The 26,530-nt window shown below is 37.7% G+C and overlaps 2 protein-coding genes across 5 annotated transcripts in view; one reads left to right on the top strand and one right to left on the bottom strand.

The window, feature by feature from the left end:
* The window catches only part of phactr3a (phosphatase and actin regulator 3a), a 54,603-nt gene extending 36,286 nt beyond the window's left edge, over positions 1-18,317 (top strand). For all 4 annotated transcript variants that reach the window (XM_038283040.1, XM_038283039.1, XM_038283043.1 and 1 more), the window contains 9 exons: positions 593-808; positions 5,756-5,984; positions 8,531-8,781; positions 10,544-10,697; positions 16,553-16,608; positions 16,739-16,800; positions 16,884-17,024; positions 17,232-17,308; positions 17,685-18,317. In XM_038283040.1, the coding sequence (XP_038138968.1) occupies positions 593-808; positions 5,756-5,984; positions 8,531-8,781; positions 10,544-10,697; positions 16,553-16,608; positions 16,739-16,800; positions 16,884-17,024; positions 17,232-17,308; positions 17,685-17,700 (1,202 nt within the window). In that variant the 3' untranslated portion in view covers positions 17,701-18,317. The remainder of the gene's footprint in view (positions 1-592; positions 809-5,755; positions 5,985-8,530; positions 8,782-10,543; positions 10,698-16,552; positions 16,609-16,738; positions 16,801-16,883; positions 17,025-17,231; positions 17,309-17,684) is intronic.
* Positions 17,717-26,530, bottom strand: part of sycp2 (synaptonemal complex protein 2) — a 36,388-nt gene continuing 27,574 nt past the window's right edge. The window contains exons 40-46 of the mRNA XM_038283025.1: positions 26,172-26,344; positions 25,864-25,958; positions 25,467-25,566; positions 25,279-25,337; positions 20,250-20,328; positions 20,043-20,099; positions 17,717-18,811 (exon numbers count right to left, since the gene is read on the bottom strand). Coding sequence (XP_038138953.1) covers positions 18,752-18,811; positions 20,043-20,099; positions 20,250-20,328; positions 25,279-25,337; positions 25,467-25,566; positions 25,864-25,958; positions 26,172-26,344 — 623 coding nt within the window. The 3' untranslated portion in view covers positions 17,717-18,751. The remainder of the gene's footprint in view (positions 18,812-20,042; positions 20,100-20,249; positions 20,329-25,278; positions 25,338-25,466; positions 25,567-25,863; positions 25,959-26,171; positions 26,345-26,530) is intronic.

Here is a 26,530-nt window from a genome sequence, read left to right as displayed (position 1 = left end):
CTGTACACTAATTTTAAACAGCATGAGCCACTATGTTTTCACCAGTAGAGGGCAGCAAAGACAACTAAATTATATTCTTCTTACCCATCAACTCTAGGACATTGAGCTATGTATATTTGTACATTTTATGCAACAGAGAGAAACCAATATCCAATATACCGCATCAAAAGCAGTAGTGGTTTTTACTAGGGCTAATAGGGCTTACCACTCTGGGCAACATGGAGTAGGAGATTTTACAAGCGTAGCAAAGTCATTTCTCTATTGCTCAGAGAGTTATTTTCTTTTATTCAAACACAGTTTTCAAAGCTTAAGCTGCAAATTTTGTTTTTATTTAAATGCCATGCCAGATTCAGGGGCTATTTCATTTTGTTCATCTCAAACCTAGAATAATAAGGCCTAACTATTACTGTATTGTACTACACTGGACAGTGACTACTTAAACCATAATGTCAGACACTTTAAGGATTTTGCTATCCATGCAGCAGCTATGAACTTATACTATTTACTTGCATATTTAATCAACTCGTATTTTAGCTTACTTTTATAGATATATTTTTCCATATATATATATAAAATGTAAATGTTCTTTTAGTGTTGACCCCGCTCCAAGACTGCAACCGGCTGCAGGAGAATGTAGCACTATCCGAGGAGAATGCAGAGGAGTCAGTGCACCTAACAGGGGATCTACCTGAGGGGCTGCAGGATACAGGAGAGCAGATGGAAGAAAGATCGGAAGAGGAAATTGCTCCAGGAACATCACCACCACAAGTACCTCCTAAACTGTTGTCCCAGCTGAGTTCTGGAGACGGTGAGCCAAGTTCTGAAATTATATCTAAAGAGGAAGCAAGCACACGTTTGTCCGTCCGTCCATCTATTCGATTCTTCCTTCATTCCTTCCTTCGTTTCTTTTGTACGTTTGTTCATTTCTTCGTTTGTTCCTTTTGTTCGTTCATTCGTTCATTCCATAATCTGTTCGATAAGTTCCTTCCTTCCTTCCTTCCTTCCTTCCTTCCTTCCTTCCTTCCTTCCTTCCTTCCTTCCTTCCTTCCTTCCTTCCTTCCTTCCTCAACAAACTTTGAGTAAGCCTTAATGTTTCACATTTATTATAAGGTAATTACAGGAAACCTGGAAAGTTGAAGCTAGAAAGGTTTGGATCATTTCTATTCCATGAGGACTGGCTATATATGTAATACAGTATGAAACTGTACCACATTGGAGTTTGTGAATACGCAGGTTCTTTTTTTTTTACGTTTTACCATTGAGTACAAACAGTTATTGCTTTTTTTCATTCCTCTGTATCCCTCAATCCCTCTGTCACCTTCCTGTCTGTTGAAACTGTTTCTCAAACACAAAACACTCAGGGCTAAATAAGGGATGTTATGAAGACCTATAAGTGTTACTTAGAAGGGGGAAAATTAGGTGTTATTAAGTTATTTTTGTGTTAATTTAATTCAAGAAAAAAAAGCATTGAAAATGGGAAAGTCATTTTAAAGTAAAATAAATATATTGGAGAAAAAAACAATTCACACTAAAACTGATGCTATTTGGGACTGAACAAAAAGTTTGAGAAAATATTTTGTCTTTGAATAAAAAAAAAGATAAATTTACTTTTGGAAAATGATATCCAAGGGAAAAAGCTCTCTCAAAAATATATTGTTACTCTGAAATATTTCATTTTTGTAATTAGAATGAAAGATTTTCTCTCAAAAATAGATTTCTATCTCAAAACTGTTTTCTTCTCTATGTCTCTTAATACCTAAGTCTTTGCTCTCAATTCACAATTTTTCTCTCGATGTGAGAAATATACCCTGTATTCGTATTGGCCAGTTTCAACAGTTGTTACAGCTGATTGGTGATATTGGGTGCACCAGGAACGTGGACGGGAACTTACGGCTGTGTTAGTGGTCGGGGTTAAAAGTCTGTTGTGAAGCTGGAAAGAACTGTCTGCAACTGAACATGATGGCTGGTATTGTGTTTGTGTTATGCAACTTATTGAAGGAAAACATACATTAATACACTTAAAACACAACAAGCCGTAAGCTCTCGTCCACATTCCAGGGGAATTGCTGGTGGAGTGAGGCAGTCGGGGCAAACCTGCTGGTTTGCCCCGACTGCCTCACTCCACTCCATGAAATTAACAACTGAGGCGTAACCACTTTTGCATTCAGGCTGATTCCCAAACCAGCCCCTGAGCACTAACCCTTAACTATCAAGTGTCCCTCCCAATGAAGTGCCACTCGCAGCTGTGGAAGGCACCTTGATCGATGGTGCGGATATAAAGGAGAATAAGGCCCAATCCCAAACTGGTCCCAAACCATTAACCCTTAACTATCAAGTGTCACTCACAATGAAGTGCCACTTGCAGCTGTGGAAGGTGCCTTGATTGAAGGTGGGGGTATAAATGAGAATGGGACGGCTTCCCTGCAACAGAAAAGGAAAGCAGTCATTGCTATGGAGACACAGTGGCCCAATCCCAAACCGGTGTGCTGTCAGATGAGCATACCCGATCAGACAGCATACCCATAGTCAATACCCGTTTATCCCTTCAGTTTATCCCCATTTACCCCTTTAGTTTTGTACAAAAAATAAACTTTAAAATACCTCAATGGGCATCTATCCCTTCAGTCATTTAAAAAAAAAAATACAATTTCATTACTTACTTTTTGGTGTTTTTTGAAGCGTAATGTAATCTGACCTTAAATTATTTTTTTGTACATTAGGAAAGGGATACACACCCGTCGAGGTACGTAGTTTAAAGTCTAATTTTTGTAGAAAACAAAAGAGATAAATGAAGATCTGACGTCTTGCACATGCGTATTGACTGTAGGTATGCTGGTCTGATGGGGTATACTGTTCTGACAGAACACCAGCCCCTAAAACTTAACCCTGAGCACTAACCCTCTGCGAGTTTAAAGGAAGGGTCCATCACATTAAGTGCCGTCCCAAACCATGTAGTGGGTAGGGCCAGTGGAACATTCAGCCCTTAAATAGCGAGTCTGCATCAGTTGTAGGCTCACTCGAATCTGGCAGCAGGTGTAACAGCGGCCTGGAGGCGAGGAAACACATTCTGCCACATGTAAATTCCGCTGGTTTACCATGTCTTCGTCACACTGACAGCAAATAAAAAAAAGTTAGTATACAGGAAAAAAAAAATATTTATAATTCCAAAATGGAAGGTCCTCTTTGAAATTGTCTTATTTGACAGTATAAATTTGTTTTAAGAAAGGGGCAAATATTTGATTTTATGTAACCCGTGCCACAAAGCCAAAGCAACACACATGGTTGCGATAGCAATGACTGCTAAGAAGACATCCCATTCTCATTTATACCCACAACTTCAATCAAGCAGCCTTCCGTAGCTGTGAGTGAGACTTCATTGGGAGGGACACTTGATAGTTAAGGGTTAGTGCTTAGGGTGCGGTTTGGGATTCAGCCATTACATCAAACTTGTGTCCGTTTCTTAAAACAAATGTGCACAGTCAAATAAAACTATTTTAAAGAAGAACTTCCCCTTTAGAGTTATTTATGTTTTTTTCATATACTTAACTTGTTATTTTCTGTGATGAAAATAACAGAAAATAACCGTAAACCACTGAAGTTTGGTTTGGAGAAACGCATTTCCTTCGCCAATAGTTTGCCGTTACACACGCTGCCAAATTCCAGCGAGCTGCGGTTTGGGATGGTATTTCATGTAATGGACCTTATGTTGGAATTTGCAAACGGAGGGTTGGTGTTTAGGGGCCGGTTTGAGATTGGGCCCTAATATCACCACCCAGCTGTCAACTCTGTTCAAACTGAGCAACAGGAACGTAGGCCCATCCTTGACATTTTTCACATCTCTAGGACAATACTGAATCGAGAGCAAAGACTTAGGATTTAAGAGAGAGAGAAGAAAAAAAGTTTTGAGAGAGAATTTTATTATTTTTTTTAAAACATTTTTCACTGATTGAAACAAGTAATATTTGAGAGTAAAAATATATTTTTGAGAGAGCTTTTTCCCCTTGAAAATCAATTTCCAAACATCAATTTAGCTTTTAAATATTCAAAATATTTTCTCTCAAAACCCTTCCTTCAATCTCAAATAACATCAGTTTTTGCTATCAGTGGAAAAAATATTTTCTCTAATATGTTTATTTTGCTTAGCTTTTTTCTTGAATTTATTATAAAAATACAAAAATAACTCCATATGTTGTTTTCTTTTCTTTCCTTATTATAATAACAGATATGTTGAATTGAGATGGAAATAAAATCTTTATGAAAAACATGGAAAGCTGAGAATAGGGACAGTGTTCTCTTCTTTATATGCTTCCTTTTAGCATATGCGAACATAGAGCAGTCGTTCCTTGGATAAACGTTCAAATAATGTCTCATCTATACATTTGACATTCTCCCAGAAAATTTTCTGGTTTGTCAGCATGTAGTTTGGCAAATTCCAGCAAATTCCAGCCTGGGTTTTCTATTATTTGTTTTCAGCAATGGGGCCTTCTTTCTTCATCTCCCATTAAGTCCACTTTGGCTCGAACACCAAGAGATGTTGCGATCTGACACTGATGTTCCTTGAGTTTAAAGTTCACCTCTAATCTCTTCAGAAGTGTGTCTTTGTTACCATTCGAATTATCAATCTCTTTGATTTGTCATACATTTCCTTCAGGGAGGCTGGCTCTAATCCTGTGGATCTACTGTACTGTGACTACCTGTAGCACTATATATATATATATATATATAGACCCACTGCCTGGTTATGAGATTGTAGAAACCTTTGATGCTAATTAATGGACACACCTAGAGTTAGAATGCTACTTCGGTCACATCATTCTCAGTCTTTTCTACAGGTACTATTATTTTGTCCTTTTTTATAGCCTGTTTCACAAGTTTATTATTATTATTATGTTTTTTTTTTTTATTTTTAATTTTTTCTTGTGAGAGCATTACAATACATAAGTAGTTACTTTTAGAGAACGCACAATGTTACTACCGCCACTCACAATAAATTATTGTATGTATAAAATTATAAACAAAATATAAACAAAGTATACAAGTTACATCTGAAATTATATCTAACAACTTCCAACAAACAGGGAAAGACAGGTCTACCTGAAAAAGCAGGAGTAAATTATATACCAGGCGCTTTGGAAATAGAGTATGAGAGATACATTAATATATTATTCCTTAGACACTACAGAGCATAAATTAAATAACAGGCATTGCATGGTCATCCATTCCATACTTCTGTTTGTATGGAATGGATTTAACCCACTTGGCCCACCTCTTAGTGAATATGTTTTTTTTGAAGTCGGAGGGAGAAGGTGATCCTTTCCATAAGGTAAATGTCATTTACGATACTTGTCCAATATTGTGGGGAGTTTATTATTTTTTAGGATTCTATTGAAGCATGATTGAAAAGCAATGTCTTACTTTCATCTGCCCATTTTCCTAGAATCTTTATTCAAAAATACTTTTTTTTCAGATTTCAGTTTTTTCTTTGACTGTTGACATGGCTCTGTACTATACTTGTTACAGTGTAATGACAATAAAAAAGGCTGAAAAAACGAGGGGCACCATTAATTTTGTCCGTGTGTAAGTTCATCAAATATCAACTTTATCATCAAGATGATGAAGATATCACAACAGAAAGAAAGATTACATTTGTAAAAAAACAAAAAAAACAAAAAAAAAACATGCAAACTCGTAAAGAGTAGGTATAATAAATTATGAGAGAGTTAGATAATTAATGATTATTTTTGTGCCTTTTTAGATTCAGGACCCGTGTCGCTTCCTGCTCACCTGCCTAACTCCTACCTCCCCAAAGAGCCTCCACCCAGGGCCAGTGAAAGCCTAGCTTCAATGACCCTGCCACTACGAGGGCCCCTGGCAAACTCCTCAGGGTCCCCACATCTGGGCAATATGATTCACCCTCCTATGCCTCCCAGCTGCATTATGGAGGAGCTGCAGAGAGCCTTTGCTTCCAAGAATCGTCAGGAGAGGTTAGTTATGTACTATTTTTATAAAATGTTACTAGATTAAACATCTGGATATTATTCTTTTATATTTGCAGTTGTCCCCTTTTTCCGATTATCGTTAGAAGAAAACATACAAATAACAATAAACTGGTCAAAAAGTAATCTAAATCAGTATTCTCTCTGCAAAACTAAAAACAATGGAATACGCCAATAATTAGACTTTTCCTCAGAAAATGAAGCCTATTATCCAACAAGCTGCTGATACCTAATTTATGAGACACATTGTTGCTATGACACTGCCTACTTTAGAAACTGGAGCCAAAATAATTAATTTCATGGTATTAATTATTAAAGTTGAAGCTTTTAGAATACATCAGGTCTCTGCTCAGATTCAAAGGAGCAAAGTGTTCCTTCCAAATTTACTTAGTGGGTCCAAATGATAACCTCTGCTATGAACGGTCTGCTTTATTTCTCACACTTGGTTGCTGGAATTTTGGCCCCTTCTTCATGACATAGAGATTATGTAACTGCTGTAAATGAGCATGGTTTGTATGTGTCAGGCACCTTTCTGCTACGCATGTCATTTTTTCATAGGAGTGAAATCAGAACCTTTTGATCTCTTGTCCTAAACAATTAATTTTGTTGTTCTATGAGAAACTGTTGCTTTGCGCAAGATTGTAATCCACTTAAATGACGAATATGTGGCCAAATTTGAACTCTGTGGCTGATGACTTAGATTAAATATTTATGTGTTGACATAATTTTCTTTTCAAACTATGATATCTATTATGATATCTACACCAGTCTCCCTGCATCAAGAAACCCCTGAGATGATTTTTTTCCTACTTGCTTTGATTCTGTTTTATTTTCCTATATTTTAATCATGTAAAGCACTTTGCACTGAATTGTGCTATACAAATAAATTTGCCTTGGCTTGCCTAATACCATTCATCTATTTTCTCCATTCTCTTCAGTTGTGCCCTGCTCTATTTAAATCATCAGCCTGTTGTTAGTTAGCTGGATCCTCTGTTTTGCCCCGTGTGTCCATACCTCCCCTGTTACACGTATCTCATCAAAATCTTTAACTCACCATGCTGCTTCCCAGTATCTGTCTGCATTTATACCCAGAAACATTGAAAACTGACAGGCTTACTTTTAGTGGTAACACTTTACAATAACATTATAACTATAATTTATAAATGGTAAAGAACCATTTATTAATGATTAACAGATTAATTGTTACATATTACAGTTCATTAATGTTTTATATTAATTTATAAACTGCATCTAAGCCATTTATAAAAGGTAAATATGTATAAATAGTGCCCTACCATGTGAATTTATCCATGATGTGGACTTGTTAACAGGTTTACTTTTTGTACATACATTTTGCCCTTCTGAGGTTTTGTGAGAGCAAAGCTGTGTTTTGCTTGGTCCAATAAGGTGTCAACAAACATAAAAAATTAATGTAACAGTTTATTAATGGAGAAGCTATAAGTCAGCTTAACATTGTTTTAATATATAAAAACTATTGAGATACTACTACTACTACTGAGAATGTGTTTATTTAAGATTAACTATGCAAATTAACAAACATCTGGAAAAAGTACACTATATTATATTATTTTCCATGTGAACCCAGATTGTTCATTCTTCTTTGGCTTTTCTAAACAGAGCTTTAAATCAGTCCTAGCTGTCTAGATCCATGCTGGGTCAGATCCTGACATTTGAAAAAGGAGGCAGGCAGTCAAGGCAGCAGTATAAAATGTTAGCCTCGCTGCATGCAGTTAGCCAAGCCTTGTAGCTAAACCAATGATCTCTATTTATTCATTCTGTAAAAATGCCTACATGTGTAGCATTTGGCTACAAAACAGGAAGTTTGCTGGCTGAGGGAAGACGTTCCGCAGGTTATTTCACAGTCAGTGGATGTAATAACCAAGAAAATCCCCATATACGCCAATGTATCCTATATTATAGTATGTGGCGTAACATTAGTCAGGGTATCTTGGACTGACTCGAATTTATTGACTAAACTAGCCATTGACATTGTCTCTAATGTAAGAAAATAGAAAGTAGAGTAAATAGAAAGTAATTCACTGTAAAATGTCAATGTAGTAATTCATTATTAAGTTGTCGTTTTTGTAGTGTTTGTTGTAATTCTCATTTGAAAAAGTCATGTGTTGAAATATATTATATTGAAGGAAAAAAAAGCAACTGCACTTTTGGCGTATCTGTATTATTGTGCTACATTAATTTTATTTGGATGGATTTGTATAATATGTTATATTACATGATCTATAGACTTCATTGACTTCATAATCATTACGAATGAGTACCAATATGGTGGCCAGTGGCTTCACTTCAACGCCGTATGTCTATAAATCATGTAATATAACAAAGAATGTTGCATATGAACGCCTGGTTTTAACTTTATTTCTTGGTTCTCCTTCTTTTCCTACAGACTTCTCCTATTTGCTGCTTGTCTATTAAAAGAGCTCAAAAAATGTTAATCAAATATTTTCTTTCATGCTCCAGATTAAGACGCAAGCTGTTCTTTAATGTCCCCTCAGTGTCCACGAAGGATGTGAGCAGGGTTCACCCCCACGGCTATGGTGCTCTGATGGACGGCTGTCTCGCTCCTGCAGCTCCGATAACCAACACACCTCATCTTTGGCTGGCGGCTGCGTAGGAGTTGGAGGGTCTGACTGGCCAAAGAAGGAAGCAGAAGAGAACAAGGAGAACGTACTGCTGGACCAGTGCTTTTCCAAGACCTCAGGCCTTCCCTTTGACCTGGACGGTTGGAATGAGTCTGTCATCTCTGGTGGGTCTCACAACTTTAGCGGTTTGCTGAAGGTGTAAGCTTTAATCATTCGACATATGCACTGAAGACTCAGGAGCTGTTCAGAAGATTTTTATCTACAGTGATTTTGCAAGTTGTGCCTCATAGAAAGAAGGGAGAAAATCATAGGTATCCTTTTTACTGTAAGAGACAGAGCCTAAAAAGCTCATCCCGATGATCAGGTGGTTATTTAAGAATTGATCTGCATGAATTGTGTTATCCAGTAGAAAAGGTAGAACTTTAAAAACCGTATGTCAGACATTTCCTGTACCTTTTTGAACAGGTTGCACACGGAAGCTTTAAGGTTTTGGAGGGAAGAAAAGTTTTGCACAAAACCTAGCCCCATCCATCTCCCCTGAACACAATGAAGCCATCCCAGACCATTTACACAAAAGGACCTCTGAAGCAGGATGTTTCCACTTATCCTTCTTCTTCCTATAAACAGGATGAATTTTATGCCAGCGAGTTTCATTTTTGTCTCCACCAACCACATGACATTCTCCTATTAGTATTTGAGACCACAGCTGCTTTCTCAATGAGCTGCTTGCCTATATTGTCTTGGTGCCCACCCTAGTTTTGTGCAGTTTTTTTCTCTGGTGTCCCACAGAGCTGACTGTGTGATCAGGTATTTTTATTCAGATAACACATTCATAGAGGTGCAATTAATAAAGACACTAAATAAAACCAGAGATGGCAAAAGTACTCACTTTTTGTACTTGAGTAAAAGTACAGATACTTGTGTTAAAAAATACTCTGGTAAAAGTGGAAGTACTGATTAAACTTCTTTACTCAAGTAAAAGTAACAAAGTACAGGCTTGTAAATTTACTTAAAGTATAAAAGTAAAAGTAGAAACCACTTTTTTTTCATGCCGTTGCCTACATTTTAAATGGATGTCTGCCAATAGGACTAGATCTCCGTTGTGTTCATTTTCAATCATCTCGTCGTCCATGCTACTATGCTAACGCCGCCGCCACCAAGCTGCAATGATTTGCCGCCAATGAATACCGCCGAATCTGTCGATTCATCTTGTAGTGGTGCGTCAAATGCAACGTAGATTCCCATCCAATTAGATTGAATTTGGTATTGATGACGTGAAAAATAATAACGGTAACTCCATTGAAATGATTCAAAACTAAAGTAACGAGCCAATTTTTAAAAATGTAAGGAGTAGAAAGTACAGATATTTGTGTAAAAATGTAAGGAGTAGAAGTAAAAAGTCGCCATAAAAATAAGTAGTAAAGTAAAGTAGAAATATCAGAAAAATCTACTTGAGTACAGTAACGAAGTATTTGTACTTCGTTACTTCCCATCTCTGAATAAAACATAGGAGGTCTTCTCAAAGAATAAATAAGAGTGTCAGAGCCAGAGTTCTTGCTGGTTAAAACGTGATCAAACATGTATTTAATAAAGAAAAATGCTGGTTGATTTGTTATTTGTTTTAGATTCTCTGTCTCACATCGGAATTGTACCTATAATAAAATTTAAAAAACCTCTTCATTCTTGATAATTAGGAAGGCTTCAGTTGTTTATCAAATATCTATTCCCCCAAAGTAGCACATTTCTTGATTATTAAGCTGACTACTTTGTTACTAACTTGTTCTGGAACGCTTTCATTCAGGCACAATTTCATACACCACCTGATCACAAAATCAATCCTTCAAATATGCCATGCTGCTCTATAACATGATCTGTAGTTAAGCCTGTCTTTTTATAGTGGTCTAAAGCATATTTGTGGTGTTGCAGGTACACTTCCTCGCAGGCTAAGGAAGGAGCTGCTGGCTGTCAAGCTACGAAACAGGCCCAGCAAGCAGGAGCTGGAGGACAGAAATATCTTCCCAGCACGAAGTGATCAGGAACGACAGGAAATTCGTCAGCAGATAGAGATGAAACTTGCCAAGTAAGAAGTGGAAGTATTTTAGTATCAAATAACCCCCCCTCCTGCTTATGCATAATTGCATAAATCCCCTAACACTTGAAATGTAAATAAGATACACAATTTGGAATTAGCTTAATCTTTTCATAGTTTAATAGAGTTGCAGGATCTTGCACAATCTGCTCAGATGTAACTTCTTTATTTCTTACTACTATTATCTGATATTAGTATAGCTTCAGTATCTTTATTAACTAAAATTTTGTACAGGACATGGGCATCTGTTACAGGCAATTGTCCAAATAGATAAAAATCATGCAACATTTTGGTGCTAGAAATTCACACATGCTCAGTTATTTCTTGAAAGCTGCCAACATTATCATCAGTCTACATGCTGCCTGTTTGTAGTGGATGAGCCGAAGCAACCTGTTCCTGGAAATGTTTTCTCTACAAAGCATGATGGGTGTGTGTTTTTGTACCTCGGTGTACAGACATTAATAGACAGCTGAGTCACATAATGTCCACAAACTGAAAGGAGTGATCCCCTGTTTAGATTTCACTTAACTCAGGCTCTTTAACACCAGCATATCAAACTGAGACACACCAGAAAGTTACATAACCTGCTGTGAAATAATTCACAGCCAAGCACAAAGTTCCACCCACACTTCATAGAACAGTATCTATCGGCTGTCTGGTAGGCGACTAATAATACAGCTTTCTTCCTCTATTCTTAGAATTACTGGAAGAAAAGGATTTCTGATGCTTTCAAAAGAAAACATTCAAAGGTTTGCTGGAGTGAGGATGCACTATGGCTAGAGCTGATGTGCGAGACACTGGAGTTAGTGTTTCAAGGCAGACGGACGAGTCTGGAGCAAATGAGAGTAAATGGCTGGCTGTACACTGCAAAAGCCATGTATAAATAAGTAAAAATGTCTTTAATTAAGTGTATTTATCGTTAATTTGACCAGGTAAATAGGAGGATTTGCCAATGGAATTAGTATTTTTACTCTTAAAATAAGATAATTAGATATTATGCACTTGAAATAAGACATTGTAATTGTTTTGTTTTTTTGTTCTTATTTTAAATGTAAGTTGTATTGTTCCACTGGCAAAGTGTCTTACCTCCTCAATTAAAAAAAAAAGTTACTTATTTTAAGAAAAAAATTATCATTTAGATTTACATTTTTTGCAGTGTAATGTAAAGATTATTACTGCTCCAGTAAGTGTTTTGATAAACGAACAAACTTTTGTTTTAGAAAGAAAGATTAATTGATTCATTTTTAGTCAGACAATTCTTATTTATGGTTACAGTATTTTTTAGACAAAACTGGGCGAGTCAACAATTTGGATGCTACTTTGTTTTTCCGTACCACTGCAAAGCAAAACTGTGGAGGATAATCCTTTCTAATTATAGCCCAGAAGGTCTAACTGCAAAAAGAACAGGATCCCTTAGGTAGCCAGTGAAAGACAAAACAGCCCCCTAACCAGCAATAGATTTGTGCATGGCTCCAACCTTTCCTTCTGTCTCTTTGTCTTTGAGCTTTTGTGCATTGCTGCAGAACTGATGATGGATGATAACATACTGTCTCTTCATTGGTGTCAATGATAGATGACCTTTCTATCTTTAGTTCCAGAGCTGGCTTAGCATTGCAGCCATGCTGCCATGCTGTTTCTAATCTTAGCTCCTGCTGCTGTTCAATAATGTATCCCCCCTTCGTGCACTGCTGCCTCCTCACAAATGTCCTGGAGTTATATTAGCAGGAATAATTCCTGTGTAGGAGGAGGCCGGGTGCTGTTCTACGATGGGAAGAGCTGAAAAAAGGCTAATTATATGTTCTTGGTGGAGTTGGTAGCTGAAATAAAGAACTAAAAAAACACCCACAAGATGTTTTTTTCCACTTAGTTAGTAATATATACCCAATACCTCCCTCAGCCTGCATACCTATAGATTGCCTTTCAATTGTAATAATAATAAAAAAAAAACATTCAGCAATGGAAGTGCTGAAACATTTGTTTTTGTTGTTTTCCTTACATTTTGTAAAAATTAAATCCAACAATTTGTCAGTGTAGAAAATATGGCAAATCTTCTCATCTAAATGTTTCACTTAACCAAAATAGGTAAGGTTATAAAAATAATTCACTGTATGTTTATTTAAGTTGAACTAGGTCTAACCTGATCAAATTTAGCAGCTCTACTCAGATATTTATATTTGCAGTAAAGACAGAAAAAGAAAACAGCAGCGAGTTTCCAAAAATAGCTGCATTGTCATTTACAGCACATACAGCTGGGGTGTGCTGGTGACTCCCACCCCACATGTTGCTAGGGAGAAAAGAGGACTTCTGCAGGATTACTCCTTGTCTTCAAGATACTGTTGCTAAGCAACACAGCGACTGGGTCAATATTACAGTGGATGCTCATACTCACTAGAGCTTTGCTAGTGATTTTCCGTTGTCTGTTTAAAATGTAACAGCAATCGAAGCACTCTGCTTTGTTTTTCTGTTCCTCTGTGAGGTGAACAAAAGGAATCGTGAGGTCTGGTTGTTCCCAACCTGATGAGAGCTTAAGATAACTATAAAAAAACAAACAAAAAAAAAACACCTGATTTGATCAAAGGAGAAGCTTTCCACAACGGAGGCTGTGATAAGTGTCCCTCTTTTTATCAGGTTTTTGTTACTGATGGATGTCCTGCTTGGGATTTGTTCAACAAATACTTCCAATCATTTCTTTAAGAAGGCATTTCAACTGAGGATAACAGCTGTTCAATGATAAATTCTACTATGTACAGATGTGTAACCTTGTTAATTACTACAAACAAGTCAGTAGACTCATATTTTGCAACAGTATTGCTTTTTGCTAGAATTCATAGACAACATGTCTGCTACACATATTTAATTTAGGTAAAAAATTACAAAGTAGCTGAGAATTTATGTTTTTAGTTGAGATGGAGGCCATTTTTTTACACAATGGTTGACAACTGTCCCTTGATAAGGATCGATTTCATATTAATAAACACTGTTAGCTGTTTAACTTAGTTCAATAGTTGAATTTATAGCTTACAAAATTAATTTCCTCACAGTAAATTGCGAAAATAAATTCACAATGTCAGCAGAATGAAGGACAATGCCTGGTCAAGAAGTGTCCCCTTTATAATTTTCACAGAGTAGGCAACCCTACACACAAATGTGGTCAAATATCATTTTCCACCTGACTTGAATAATGATTATCTTACGGAAATGGATAAGAAACGTGTTTACCCACAACCACCAACTTGGATGTCAAAAAATGGACCTCACTCATATGCCATGACAGTAACACACACCCACCCACACAAACATAGATACAGTACTCTTTTTGCAATGCCTGAACTATTGATGACCAGGTTTTAACAACGCCTATTTAAGTTAGGGAAGGATTTTCAGCTGTAGAAGTCCAGGTTGCAGTGTCACGCCAGTCACTTTGTTCCCTTTAGCTTTTCATTCTCTAGGTTTTATAAACAGCAGTCATCTAGTATTCCATATACAGACTGTTTTGATAGTGGATGATTCAGGATTAAAGGTAACGTTCTAAATATAATTATTTATTCGATTTATTTTTTTGTCATTTTTTCTTCACCAGTTTGGAAACCAGGGGTGCCCATCTATATAAAAACCCATGTAAACACCCAGTGAAATAACCCTGTATAGTGATCCTATTATAAAAAATAAAGTGGATGCACTGTATATACTCAATATATATCCCATGTACCTTTTTCTTCCTCGGGCAACCTCTTCTTCGTTGACTATTTGAGCTGATTTAACGACTACATTTCTCCACTGTGAGATCAATATAGTCAACCAATCAATCAATCAATCAAGGGGGGATGGGGGAAGCACCAATCTACACCATTAAGAGTCACAGAGCAGGTATTGCTTTTTCTTTGTGTTGTTGGCATCCAGGTCATAGTTCCTGTGATCTAACTTTGATGTGTTGGAAAACCAAACTATAAAGTCTCCAGTGTTGGCTAGGCGTCATGGGATAAAGAGAGTCCTGCTGTGTGGAGGCATTCAAGCTCTTTTAACTTTTCACCTCTCGGGGTTTACTGTGTTATATCCCACCAGCTGTCTTATGTTGACCTCTTAAAGATGCACACATTTATAATTCATACAAAGCAAACACATACAGACACGTTGTAGACCTTTTCGGTTGCTTTGATGGGGAAGGGACAGCTGGTGTCAGGGTTGGGTTGAGGATCCAAATGCAGAGGCAGGGAGGCGGAGGAGAGTTTTTGTAGATTCAATGTAATTTTCACAAACAACTGAGGCAGGAATCCAAAAATCCAACATGAAAAATGTAAAACAAACCAAAATGATAGAGACTTGAGGAGAAAACAATCACGAGGAACCAGGGTAAGACAAGGTAGGACAAAGTAAGATGAGGAACTGCATAAGGAGAGTATTTATAGGAGACTGAACAAAGAGAGGACTAACGAGCTGATTGGGAGCAGGTGTGAAGAGAGAAGTCCAGAAAGGAGCTAGGGAAAAGGAGACAAAGGCTACTTTCACACTGCAGACCTTGACGCTCAATTCTGATTTTTTTGTGAAATCAGATTTTTTTTTTTGCGTTGCCGTTCATATGTCCAAATATATGCGACTTGTATTTGATCTCCTGTGTGAACTACAATCATACAACGCAAGTGTTCCGCATGCGCAGTAGAGGACGCAATGATGTCACAGGCCAGTATGCTCTGTTTACAGAAGTAAACATGGATGGTAGTGCCGGTGCGCATCTAGCAGTCTTTTCCAACCATAAAAACTCAATCTTTTCAACATGGTTAAACATAAATACTGCTCTCTGCATCATCAACTACCATGGTTGCTGTTTTTCTGCGTTGCAAGATGCAGAATAGTGACCTTTGTCAGATATTAATGACGTTTAGTTTGGATGAATCCGACCTGGCCGTTCAGGCACAGGTCGCATTTGAAAAGATCAGATTCGTATCGGATTCAGGACCACATAGCCAAGTTGCCTGGGTCGGATTGAAAACAAAATTGGATCTGTGTTGTTCAGACTGCCATGAAAAGATCAGATCCAGGTCGTATATGGGCAAAAAAAAATTGGATTTGGGTCACTTCAGGCTGCAGTGTGAACGTAGCCTTACATGAGAGGGCAACAAATAAAAACCTAAGAACTTAAATATAACCAGAAAACACAACACAATTGGAATTAAACCAATAAAACTAGAAAACATGGAGCAAATTAAAACTTAATACTCAAAAGAAAACAGAGCAGAACCAAGACTGGGACAACTGGCGGCTTCACTTAAAGTAGAACCTCTGCCTAGCAAGCAGTTTAAAAAAATAAAAATAAAGAATTGTTAAAAAAAAAATGGAATAATTCTTAAACCCAGTGCTACAATAATATAGTAGTGTAACCCCTACCTTTGCATAATAGTGGGGAAGCCTATGAGGGTGGAGCTTAAGCAAGCCCCGCCTTCAAAACACTCTGCATGCAGTAACCAGGGAGACTCGCCCCATAGCAGCCCATCACGACGCGCCTCTAAAGCGCCTGTGGCTGATAGTAGAGAGCAGAGCCTGAGCTGCTGAGGCTGAGAGGAGTTTCCCACTGCAGAGATGCTGCCCGGTGTCCCCGACATATAAAAGCTCGCTGGAGTCATTCTCTAAACGGGGAAAAACAGGCGCTTATTTCACTCTTCCAAATGTGGGGAGCCCCTCTGCCCAAACAACACAGCCGCGGTCTGGATGCGAGATGGAAACATAGGGGATTCCTCTCGAGAACGCGCATCGTGAAGAAATTACAACCGGTTTAGATTAAACACCGAGAGGAATAGGAGCGGAGATTTGCTGAAAATGGTTCAAAACGTAGTTTTGGTGTTTTTCCGCAGGAGGCTGAGCCAGAGACCGAATGTGGAGGAGTTGGAGAGTCGAAACATTTTAAAACGTAAGTCGTTTAATTCTTAACTAGATAAATTACACTTTACTCCCAGTATAAGTGTGTTAATTGGGTGCTTTTCTTTTTCATTTCCACCTAAAAAAAATTAACTGATTCACTTTTTTTCTGGTTTTCCCAGAGAGAAACGATCAGACAGAGCAAGAAGAGAGAAGGGAGATCAAACAGAGACTCAACAGAAAGGTAAGACTGCTTCATTATTGAGGTTCTATCTGCAAACTGTAATGGTTTAAATTAAATTAGGCTTTTCTTGGGGGCTTTTTCAGCTCAATCAGCGGCCAACAGTGGATGAGCTGCGAGAAAGGAAGATTCTGATCCGTTTCAGTGACTATGTGGAGGTGGCCAAAGCTCAGGACTATGACAGGAGAGCAGACAAACCCTGGACTCGCCTTTCAGCTGCAGACAAGGTGTGTGCCACATTCAAAACTTAAGGATCCAGCAATACAGAAAAAAAACAAAAAAACAGTTTACTATTAATATCAGAGATGACAAAATCCTCCATTCTATGATGATCACTGAAGACCTAACACATTGATGCCATCAATATTTTCTAATGCATGTTTTCTCACAATGTTTTTTGGGGATTCCCTGATTTTTTTGCCTATTTCCTACAGGCTGCCATCCGAAAAGAGCTGAACGAGTTCAAGAGTACAGAGATGGAAGTGCACGCCTCCAGTAAACACCTAACTAGGTTAGTACTCTGGTCATGTAACCACTGTAGCTGCATGTCAGCGTAGTAATAAATGCACGCATGTTCTATTCTGGGCTGCAGCAGTCTAAATTTAGCTCTCCATGCTCTTCACATAGGAGAAGGCTATAAATAGATTGGAGTGCATATAAAATGGGGAGGGGTAGGTGGTCCCCTGGAGATCTAAGGGTATCGGAGAGAGTAATGATGAAATGGTTCAATGTCCTTGGCTGTGCAGAAAGAATGGGACTGTTTGTTGTGCCAGTGACCCAGAGAGTTTAAAAATAGCTCCTGATTAATGGCTAACATACCCAGATGTGATGACAAAGGTATACTCTCCAATCCTCTGCATTTACATATAGCTTATTTGCCTTTTCAGGTTCCACCGGCCGTGAAAGTGAAGAGTTTCTTCTGTGAAGAAATGCTGAGCTGAGAAATTCCCTGAAGCTGCCTGACGCCACTCAGTGGTGACACATCAAAGAGCCCGAAGCTCTTTTTTTGTCTTCAGCGCATCTTTAAATTTCTTCCTGCACCCCCGTATCATCAGAGTGAAGAAATGGGTGTAGGAGAAACAAGAGAGGGATCTTTGCAGCAGTGTGTCCTGGAGACTGCTGTTTGCAACATGGAAGCAGACAGGTGAAAGAGACTGTAATTGAGAAAAAAAAATTCTGCCTCTCAGGACAAGAGCAGAATGGGAAAAAAAACAATCCTGTCATTAATTTTTTTTGTACTAATTCCAGGAAAACTTTGACAAATCGGTGTGAATCCGTGTAGTGGGAAGAAGATGTAGTGCATGTGACCACCTTTTCTTAACTGATGAATAATGTGTCACTTGGACTGTGTACAGACTGTGAAGTCGGGTGAGAATGTGTCGGGGAGAATTTTGATATGAACTGTATATACAGTATGTCAATCAGAACGGGACTGACAGTGTCTTCACTGAAAAAACAAATACCTTTGTAAGCACTACTTTAAAATTGTCTTCAAAATACAACACATTTTATAAGAACAAGCGGTGTATTTATTTTTTAAACAGTTTTATTTCAAATTAAGACTGAGGTTAACAAGTGTTTAAAAACTAAACAGGATTTTTTTTTAGTTGGACCATTTCAAAAGTCAAAAAATGTATAATACTTAACCACTAATAGAGTATTTTAAAAGTGACAAAGCAATACAGATACAAACATCAGATCAACTTAAATGTAATTAAATAGTCAAGAACATTCTTTAAAGATTTTTAACCATCTAACACAACAAGGCACATGTGAAACAAACGCAGCTCTTAACCAACTGGATTGATTTATATGAAACAAACTGGATTAAAATCCCTTTATGCAAACAGCTATATAGAGAAGCACAAACACATTTCTCAGAAGGGTGCATCCCATGTGGACAGACACCTCGGCTCACTATGTAGAGTAACCTTTGGTCACCTCCAAACTGGCTTCATCCGGAGAAAAACAAAGCATGTATTCCTCTCTTCATACTCTGGATCTCTTGCTCATGCTGTGAATGGTGCAAAAGCATTACAAAACATCATTTAAAATTTCATACAAAATTCTTTCAGGCTGTTCTACTACGGAAAAGGATTAGGGCCACTAAAAAAATTAATTAAATAAAGATTTTCAAATTTTATGTCAGAATTCTGTCTTTTTTCTCACAATTCTGACTTTAATTTCAGAATTCTGACTGAATTCTGACAGCTAACAAAAATGTAAGCATCAAGCCGTAGCCATGTCTGTTTTAGAGACTAAACTAGCTCTTTTCTTTTAATCAACTTCTGCTCTTCCATGAATGAAATCGCATCACCGGGGACCCCTCAGGCACGTAAAAAGTCAGTTAATTCTCTCATTTTCCACCATTGTGTTACTGGCCCTCCCAAACAACTCACATCTTTGTCAGTGAAGCTAAGTGCTCCCACATCTCTTCCTTCATGGTGCCCATCTACATTAAGATCTAAAATTCTTAGAAAAAATTCAGAATTCTAATGAAAAAAGTCAGAATTCCGACTTTCTTTCCTGTATTAAACTGAAATAATATTTAAAAATCAGTTAACTTTTTTTTTTCAGTGGCCCTAATCCTCTTCTGTAGTTCTACATACCAGGTGTTATAGCGAAATATTAAAAGTTCACACACCAGTGTTCCAATGCAGTATTGTTTTTTTTTTTCTTTTTTTTTGCTGATGTTAGAAATGAAAACAAATGCTTTCTGCATATAATTTCATAAAATCCCATACAGTTACAATTCAAACATCTACAGATTTATTAGAGACAAAAATGTGGAAAAACAAATGCTTCAACAACTTGGGTTCATTAGTGTGCGAAAACTTGGACAGATACTTTGTTAAACCAACTTTTTATCTAATTAATATTAACATCCAGTCTCTTGTACAGCTTTGGAAGCAGTCCACATCATGCCTCACTAACTTTGAACCAACTCTGTCTTGCAAATATTACAATTTGCAATGACTGACGGCAGCTTTAAGGTTAAATGATGAGTTCCAAGATGCTTTAACAAGACGTTAGTCCTAGTTTTCATTTAAATTGGACAGGATAAATGTTACCAATGATATATCTTGGTCTCTTTGTTTTCAAAATGATAAAAACTTATTCAATTCATGGGTGACCAGATGTTCTATATTCACATAATGTAGAAGTGTTCAGAGCTACCCTGCTGGAATGGCAGAGTAAAGGAAAGAACATGGAAGCCGTGTTTTAGACTGTTGTGATCAACTCACCATTTCATCGAGGAGTCTGTCCTGAATCGACTTCAGGTCCTTTTTGATCAGGTCCATCTGAGAACAGCAAGTAGTAGAGAAAGACTTCAGGAAAAATGGCCAGAATTCAGTCAGTCGGTAAAGTTATGTTGGTGTAATCAGTACAGTTATTCCAGCCAAAGCAACAAGAATTAAATATTAAGTCTGATATGTAGTTAAGAGTTAGACCTCTGATTTGAACACTCCTTCTTCATAGTCCAAGCCGTGATCATAGATGCTTTGGAAGGTTCTCTTCAGTGTATCATTCCTATAAAAGCACAGACCAAAAAAAGGACTAAGGAACACCAGAGAAGAGGAAAAAAAATCTGATCTATAGGCCTATAACATTAAGGGCCGGATCTATCAAAGGTTTGCGTGTATTAAAACGTGAGCTATTTCACTGCGCACGCTAAAAAATGTACAAACTGATCTATCAACAGCGTGCTAAAAGGATTTGGTCTTTAAAACGTGCTAAATAGCGCCTCTTATCCATTTACCGTATTTTCACGACCATAAGGCGCACCGGACTAAAAGGCGCACTCTCAGTTATGTGTCCCATTTCTGTATTTAACACACACATAAGGCGCACCGGACTATAGGGCGCGTTTTTTATATACAGGTACATGTCCTCTACTACCTTTAAATACCTCTACTGCGTATTTAAAAATACAGCGGGGGCAAAACTGAGTATGACTGTGCTTTATTCATGTATTTATTACAAAGTATTAATCAAACCTGGCAGCTGGCCGTGAGACAGACACATCGCAGATGACACAGCGCTGTGATCACTCCTAAATTAACTTAAAATCCTGAAACCTGCCAACGGAATATGTTCGCTTTTATTGCCGGTATCCTGGTGCCTGCAGTTAAAATTATTTAGATGAAAAACACCTGCCAGCAGCCGCGGTGAGGCTGCTGTCGGTGCAACGCTGGTATGTGGGGGTCTGAGCGCCTACGACAGAAATAGATAATCTGGATGAACTGACTGCAATTATTAAGTTTTCAGGTGGACTTTCTCACTTAAAAACATATTAAAACTACTTTATTCCCACTGATCACAGCAAATATAGCTGCAAGATTTAGATTATTTAGATGAAAAAACACCTGCCAGCCACCGCGCTGAAGAGGAGGAGACGCGCCCAGAGGCAGCTGTTGAATTAAGTTTTCAGGTAGAAAAATAGAGCGGGAGCAAACCTGAGTATGATTGTGCTTTATTCATGTATTTATTACAAAGTATTAATCAAACCCATCAAAGTCATCATCCTCTGTTTCTGAATTAAACAGCTGCGCTAAATCAGACATGCCAGTTTCCCCTTCTGCGCTGTCAGAGTCACTTTCCGTGCAGCGCAGCTCCTCAGAAATAATGCCGGCTTTTGCAAAAGCTTGAACAACAGAGCCAGCAGACACGTAGTAGTCCAAGCATCTACAATCCATCCGCAAACGGTGGCGTAACTTGCCCGGCGCTGCCTTCCCATTATCCTGAAACTGTGGTCTCCGTCTGTCATCCATCGCTCCCACGCCGCTTGCAGCCTTACTTTGAACGGCCGCTTCAAACCGATGTCGAGCGGTGGAAGTTCCTTTGTCAGACCCCCGGGATAACGGCGAGCACAGCGTTCATTTGATTCACCTTTTTTTCACATCGGCTGTGAGATGGGCACGCAGCGATGGTGATGCGTGGAAAAAACCACCTAGTCTTCTCAGATACACCTGCCTCAGCCACGCATCCACCCAGCCTTTTTCATCTAATATCATATGTCATCAGAGCGCTGTGTCTGTCTCGCTGTCAGCTCCCAGATCTGCTTCTCTGATTGGTTGATGCGGCGCGTCCAGCAGCAAAACTTCAATTTTTCCATCTTGAGCAGCAGCAGCGCTGCAGGACCTTTTGCTGCACCTATACGCGCGTCAACCATTGACTTTGCATGTAAACTCGCTGCTTCTGCTGCACCTGCTGGGTCCGGTTCACACCGATGTCGAGCGGTTGAACAGCAAGCACAGCATTCATTTGTTTCCCCATGTTTTTCACATCAGCTGTGAGATGGGCACGCATGGAGTTACATATTAACAGCGATGGTGAGGGGTGGAAAAAAAAAACACCTGGTCTCCTTACATTCAGCCACTCTTTCATCATCTCCTCAATGAGGTGGTCTCAAAAGTCGCAGTTACAACACACATAGGGCGCACCGCACCATAGGGCGCACCGCACATTTTGAGGGAAAAAAAAGACGTTTAAGTGAGCCTTATAGTCGTGAAAATACGGTAGTACTTTTTCTGCAATGAATATGCAATATGGGGCGTTTACACGCAAAAGTGCGTCTTGTGGGAGGAGAACATGTAAATATATTAATTTAGCACTCGCAAATTGATTTATCAAACCTGAAAGCAATTTTGCTAACGGTATCTGACTCTATATTTAACACGTTTCAAAAGAAGGTGCAAATGGTCTGTATGCGTAATTGCGCACACATGGCAGCGGTTATTGCCGCAAGAAGGAGACATGGAAATGAAGCAAGGAGACGCAGAGAACGCATTTTTTCACTCCGTGTGAATATTTTTGGAATGAACGAGGAAACGATCATCAAAACATTTCGTTTATCCAGCATTGCCATCTTGAAGCTGCAATTCCAGTGATTTGCTCGTCACAGAGCGTCAGCTGTACTTGTTCCTCAATGCTGGTCAGAGGCATCTTATCTACTGTGCCCCCTCCTGTTTTGTTCGCAGATGTTTTGTTATATGCCAGTTTTTCTTTGGTTCGCCTTCTAATATCCTGGTATCTTCTTTTTACTTCATCCACTATTCGCAAGGTTTCACCAACAGCGTTTACTTTATTACAGATTTGTTCACATATAGCGTTCCTCTGTGTGACAGGCACACTTCTTTGCTGTAGCTCACTTAAATGTTTGTTGGCTTCATCCACCAATACCTCCATTTCCATGGGGTCGAATTTCCTTTTGCGCTTTCTGCTGTCCAAACTCGCCATGCCGAAAACCACAAAACGCGCAAAACCATCATTTAAATAGGGCGTCTCCAACAGTTTTGCACCTGCCACCAGTTACGCAATAGCTCTTGTTAAATCACCCGCAAACCATGGTTCAGCCCCTCGCGCAAAATTCCAGTTTGCGAGCGCAAATTACTGCACGCAAAATTGGATCTTGATAAATCCGGCCCTAAGACATTTCCAGGAGAAAAAGGGGCAGCTTATTATTGGTGGACTGTACGGAAGCGTGTTGCATTCACCTAGAAAACAAAACAAAAATTGGTCTGTTTTTCTGAATTAACGAGAAGCTCTATGAAAAAAAAGCATTCTGCTTCTCTGTATAATTGACAATAAAAAAAAAAAGTACTAACAAGCTCCTTGTTACAAAATAAATAAAAGTGTTCTGCTTCTTTGAATTAATGGGATTATGCTGCTATTATTTCATCGTGGATGTTCTATGCAGATTTCTAAGCAAGAGAGAAGCTTCAAAATGTCCCATTCATCTTTATTTTCTTTTGTGATTGAGACATTAGGAAACTCTCTTGTTTCTCAGTTATGTAGATGTGATCTCTATTAGTTTGTCCACTTTACAAAGACACCTGTATGTTGGGTGCTACTCGTAGCACGGTTATTTACCCCTTAATTTCTTTTTCAGTTTATCTCATTAATTCAGACAGAAGGCCTTTTTTATTGGTGTCTCATAAAAATTATCCCATCAATTAAAAAAAACTTATAGTTTTTATTTATTTCTTTAAAAAAAGTAATCTTGTTTATTCAGAAAAAAACAAGTATTTATGTTTTATAAAACTTCCTGTTCATTCAGATAAAACTGTACTTTTAATTTATTTTTTCAAATTATCCTAATTCAGAAAAACAGAACGTTTATATTTATATTAATTATCTTGTTCATTCAGAATAACAGAACATTTTTAGTTTATTTTTTTATGAAAAGATATTGTTAATTCAGAAAAAAAGAACGCTTTTATCTATTCTGATAAAACTGTTCGTATTCAGAAAAACAGACCAAGTTTTTGTTTTGTTTTGCAGGTGAATGCAATATGCTTCCCAAGGACTGATACAATGAATAAGGGAATTCAATTTAAAAAAATAATTATTAATAAAAACAGGGAGACAATTTTTAAAGTACTATTTTTCTTTAGTATTGTATTATAGTATCATAGGAAAATTTGTCAGTAAACAGCTACGTGTATTTAAATGTACTCGGAACATCAATCAAACTAATAATAAAAGGGACATTCTTATACTTCCTTCGCTTTCTATGGGATTTAAAATTACAACTCCTACCAAAGAACTTGCAGAACTTTGATGTGTTACATGTCCTAAACTCCTTAAAAAAGAAAATATGATTTAGAATAATTAGGTTTCAAGAAAACCGGAAACACTTCATCCGTGCATCTCAATTGAATCATTATTTCCAAATCATATTAACATCTTTCTGTCAGAGTTGAGGTAAAATGCATTACTGTTTATTACAACAGTTTGTTTCTCAATGTACCCAATGGGATATGACGGCTGAGTACAGGGTAATCTCTCTCATCATATGAGGTGTTTAAAGCCATAAATTCACTTGTACAGTGGTAACACTGTGATACATACAGATGTGTATAGGAACACGTAGCCCTCGTGCAAACGTTCAACAAAGCACATTTGAAGCAAAGAACATACAGTTTATGTTTATTATTCAGGGTATGATCCATGTTTGTTCTACACCTATGTCCTATTACCTCCCTTTAATTGGGTTTCAGCAAAAGGACAGATTTGGAGCAATATTTATTAACGGGACTGTTGTAGTAAGTACAGCTATCCACCAAAACACAACTAAATGTTCATTTTAGAATCAGACATAAAAAAAGACACAGCTTGGATTTCAAAGTATGTCTCAATTAGAGCATAGGAAGCATGGGATTTATAATCCACACTGAAAAATCTGGGTGCTGGCTAAATAGTCCAGGACTGCATGCAGGCACAAACTCTGTGCAGCCCTATCAGTTATATAAAGAAACAGAAGCAACATCTCTTATACAAGAGATTCTGCTGTGAAAAAACATATTTAGTTTCTGATGAGGGGGGAATTGTTTTCTAGTCAAGCCCTTTAATTCTTGTTCTATTGAATAAACAAGTGTGTTGTTCAGCATTTTACTGAGTATTTTAGTCCAAGCTTGAGGAAAAATCAATGATAAGATCGTATTGGCTAAATAATGACATAACTCTTTTTTTATTCACCTCTTTGTTTCACAGTCCTGGTAAGAATGGAAAGTTGTAATCTGCTTTTCCCAGTTTATCTGCAAAGAGAAAAAAATACCAAAACAATTACTGTCAAATTTATGTAGATTGCGATTATTGTTCAAATGTTTTTCTTTTTCCTATAGCTTTTCAAACCAAGGAATAAATATAAAAAACAAGGGACCCACAGCCAGATCTTTCTCCATGTTTTTTAGCAAGTTAACATCCTGCTCCATCTTCTGGATTTCCTCTACAAGGGTATTTTGAACTTCACTCAGCCTTTGAATTCTGTCCAGAGCAAAAACACAAATAACCACAGAAATAAATCCAAGAAGAAATTAAGCTGATTTTTTTTTATCTCACACAAAATCAGAGAACTGAGGATGTGGATTCTATACAGCAAGCAAATACTCAGTGTTTGGAGTTTAAGAGCATTCTGAGAACAAAGAGAAGCAACCAGTTATTATACCTAACAAAATGGTACAGAGGAGAGCATTTGCACATTTAGCAAGTTGACTTGCTCATTTGGTTAAAAAAAACATTAAAAGCAGTTTGTTCAAGGCAGTAAAATTGACCGAAAGATACCTGTTTTCGTTAAACTGGACTCCAATGGATGAAATGTGGTGCTGGACAGCCTTGGAAGACCGTTTGTTGTAGATCTCCATTAAATGGCTACGGTTCTGAAAAGATTGATCACAAATGAGATGAGGATTAGTCACAGAAGAGTCTATTCCTGTAGGTAAACAATGCTTTCTAAAACAAACAGCTCAATAAAGCCTAACAGGATTATTTCTGTTGGTGTAGTACATGGTTTCAAAGAGGGCAAGGAGATTAACTTAAATACAAAAACACTTTTATTTTCTTTTTGTGTGTATAAATGTATGGATGTTAACCTGCAACTTGTTTTTCAGCTCAGAGGTGAACTGCTGACAAAGTTTTTTTGGCTTTAGAGTCTCTTCTGGAAGCTCTGAATCCCCATCCATCTCCAAGTCTCCATACACTTCTTCAGTCTCCCAGTGACTGGAACTCATGTGGCTCAGCTCATCTTCAACAGAAACCTCTTCAACTTCAAGTAGAAAATATCCAGAAATATATATTTCGATGTTAATAGGAACAATCATTTTGCAACAAGATCCGATTTATCTTCAAAACATTGCTGAAACTAAAGAAAATGTTTGATAAAAACATAATGAAGTCATCAGTTAGAATTAAAGCTTTTAAGTGAACAAACACCTGATAAAATGTGTAGCAT

This window comes from Cyprinodon tularosa, unplaced genomic scaffold, assembly GCF_016077235.1.
Source record: "Cyprinodon tularosa strain WSP-4 unplaced genomic scaffold, ASM1607723v1 ctg19, whole genome shotgun sequence".
Classification (NCBI taxonomy): Eukaryota; Metazoa; Chordata; class Actinopteri; order Cyprinodontiformes; family Cyprinodontidae; genus Cyprinodon; species Cyprinodon tularosa.
The sequence above is the reverse complement of the archived record's forward strand: the minus strand, read 5'-3'. Positions and strand labels throughout refer to the sequence as shown.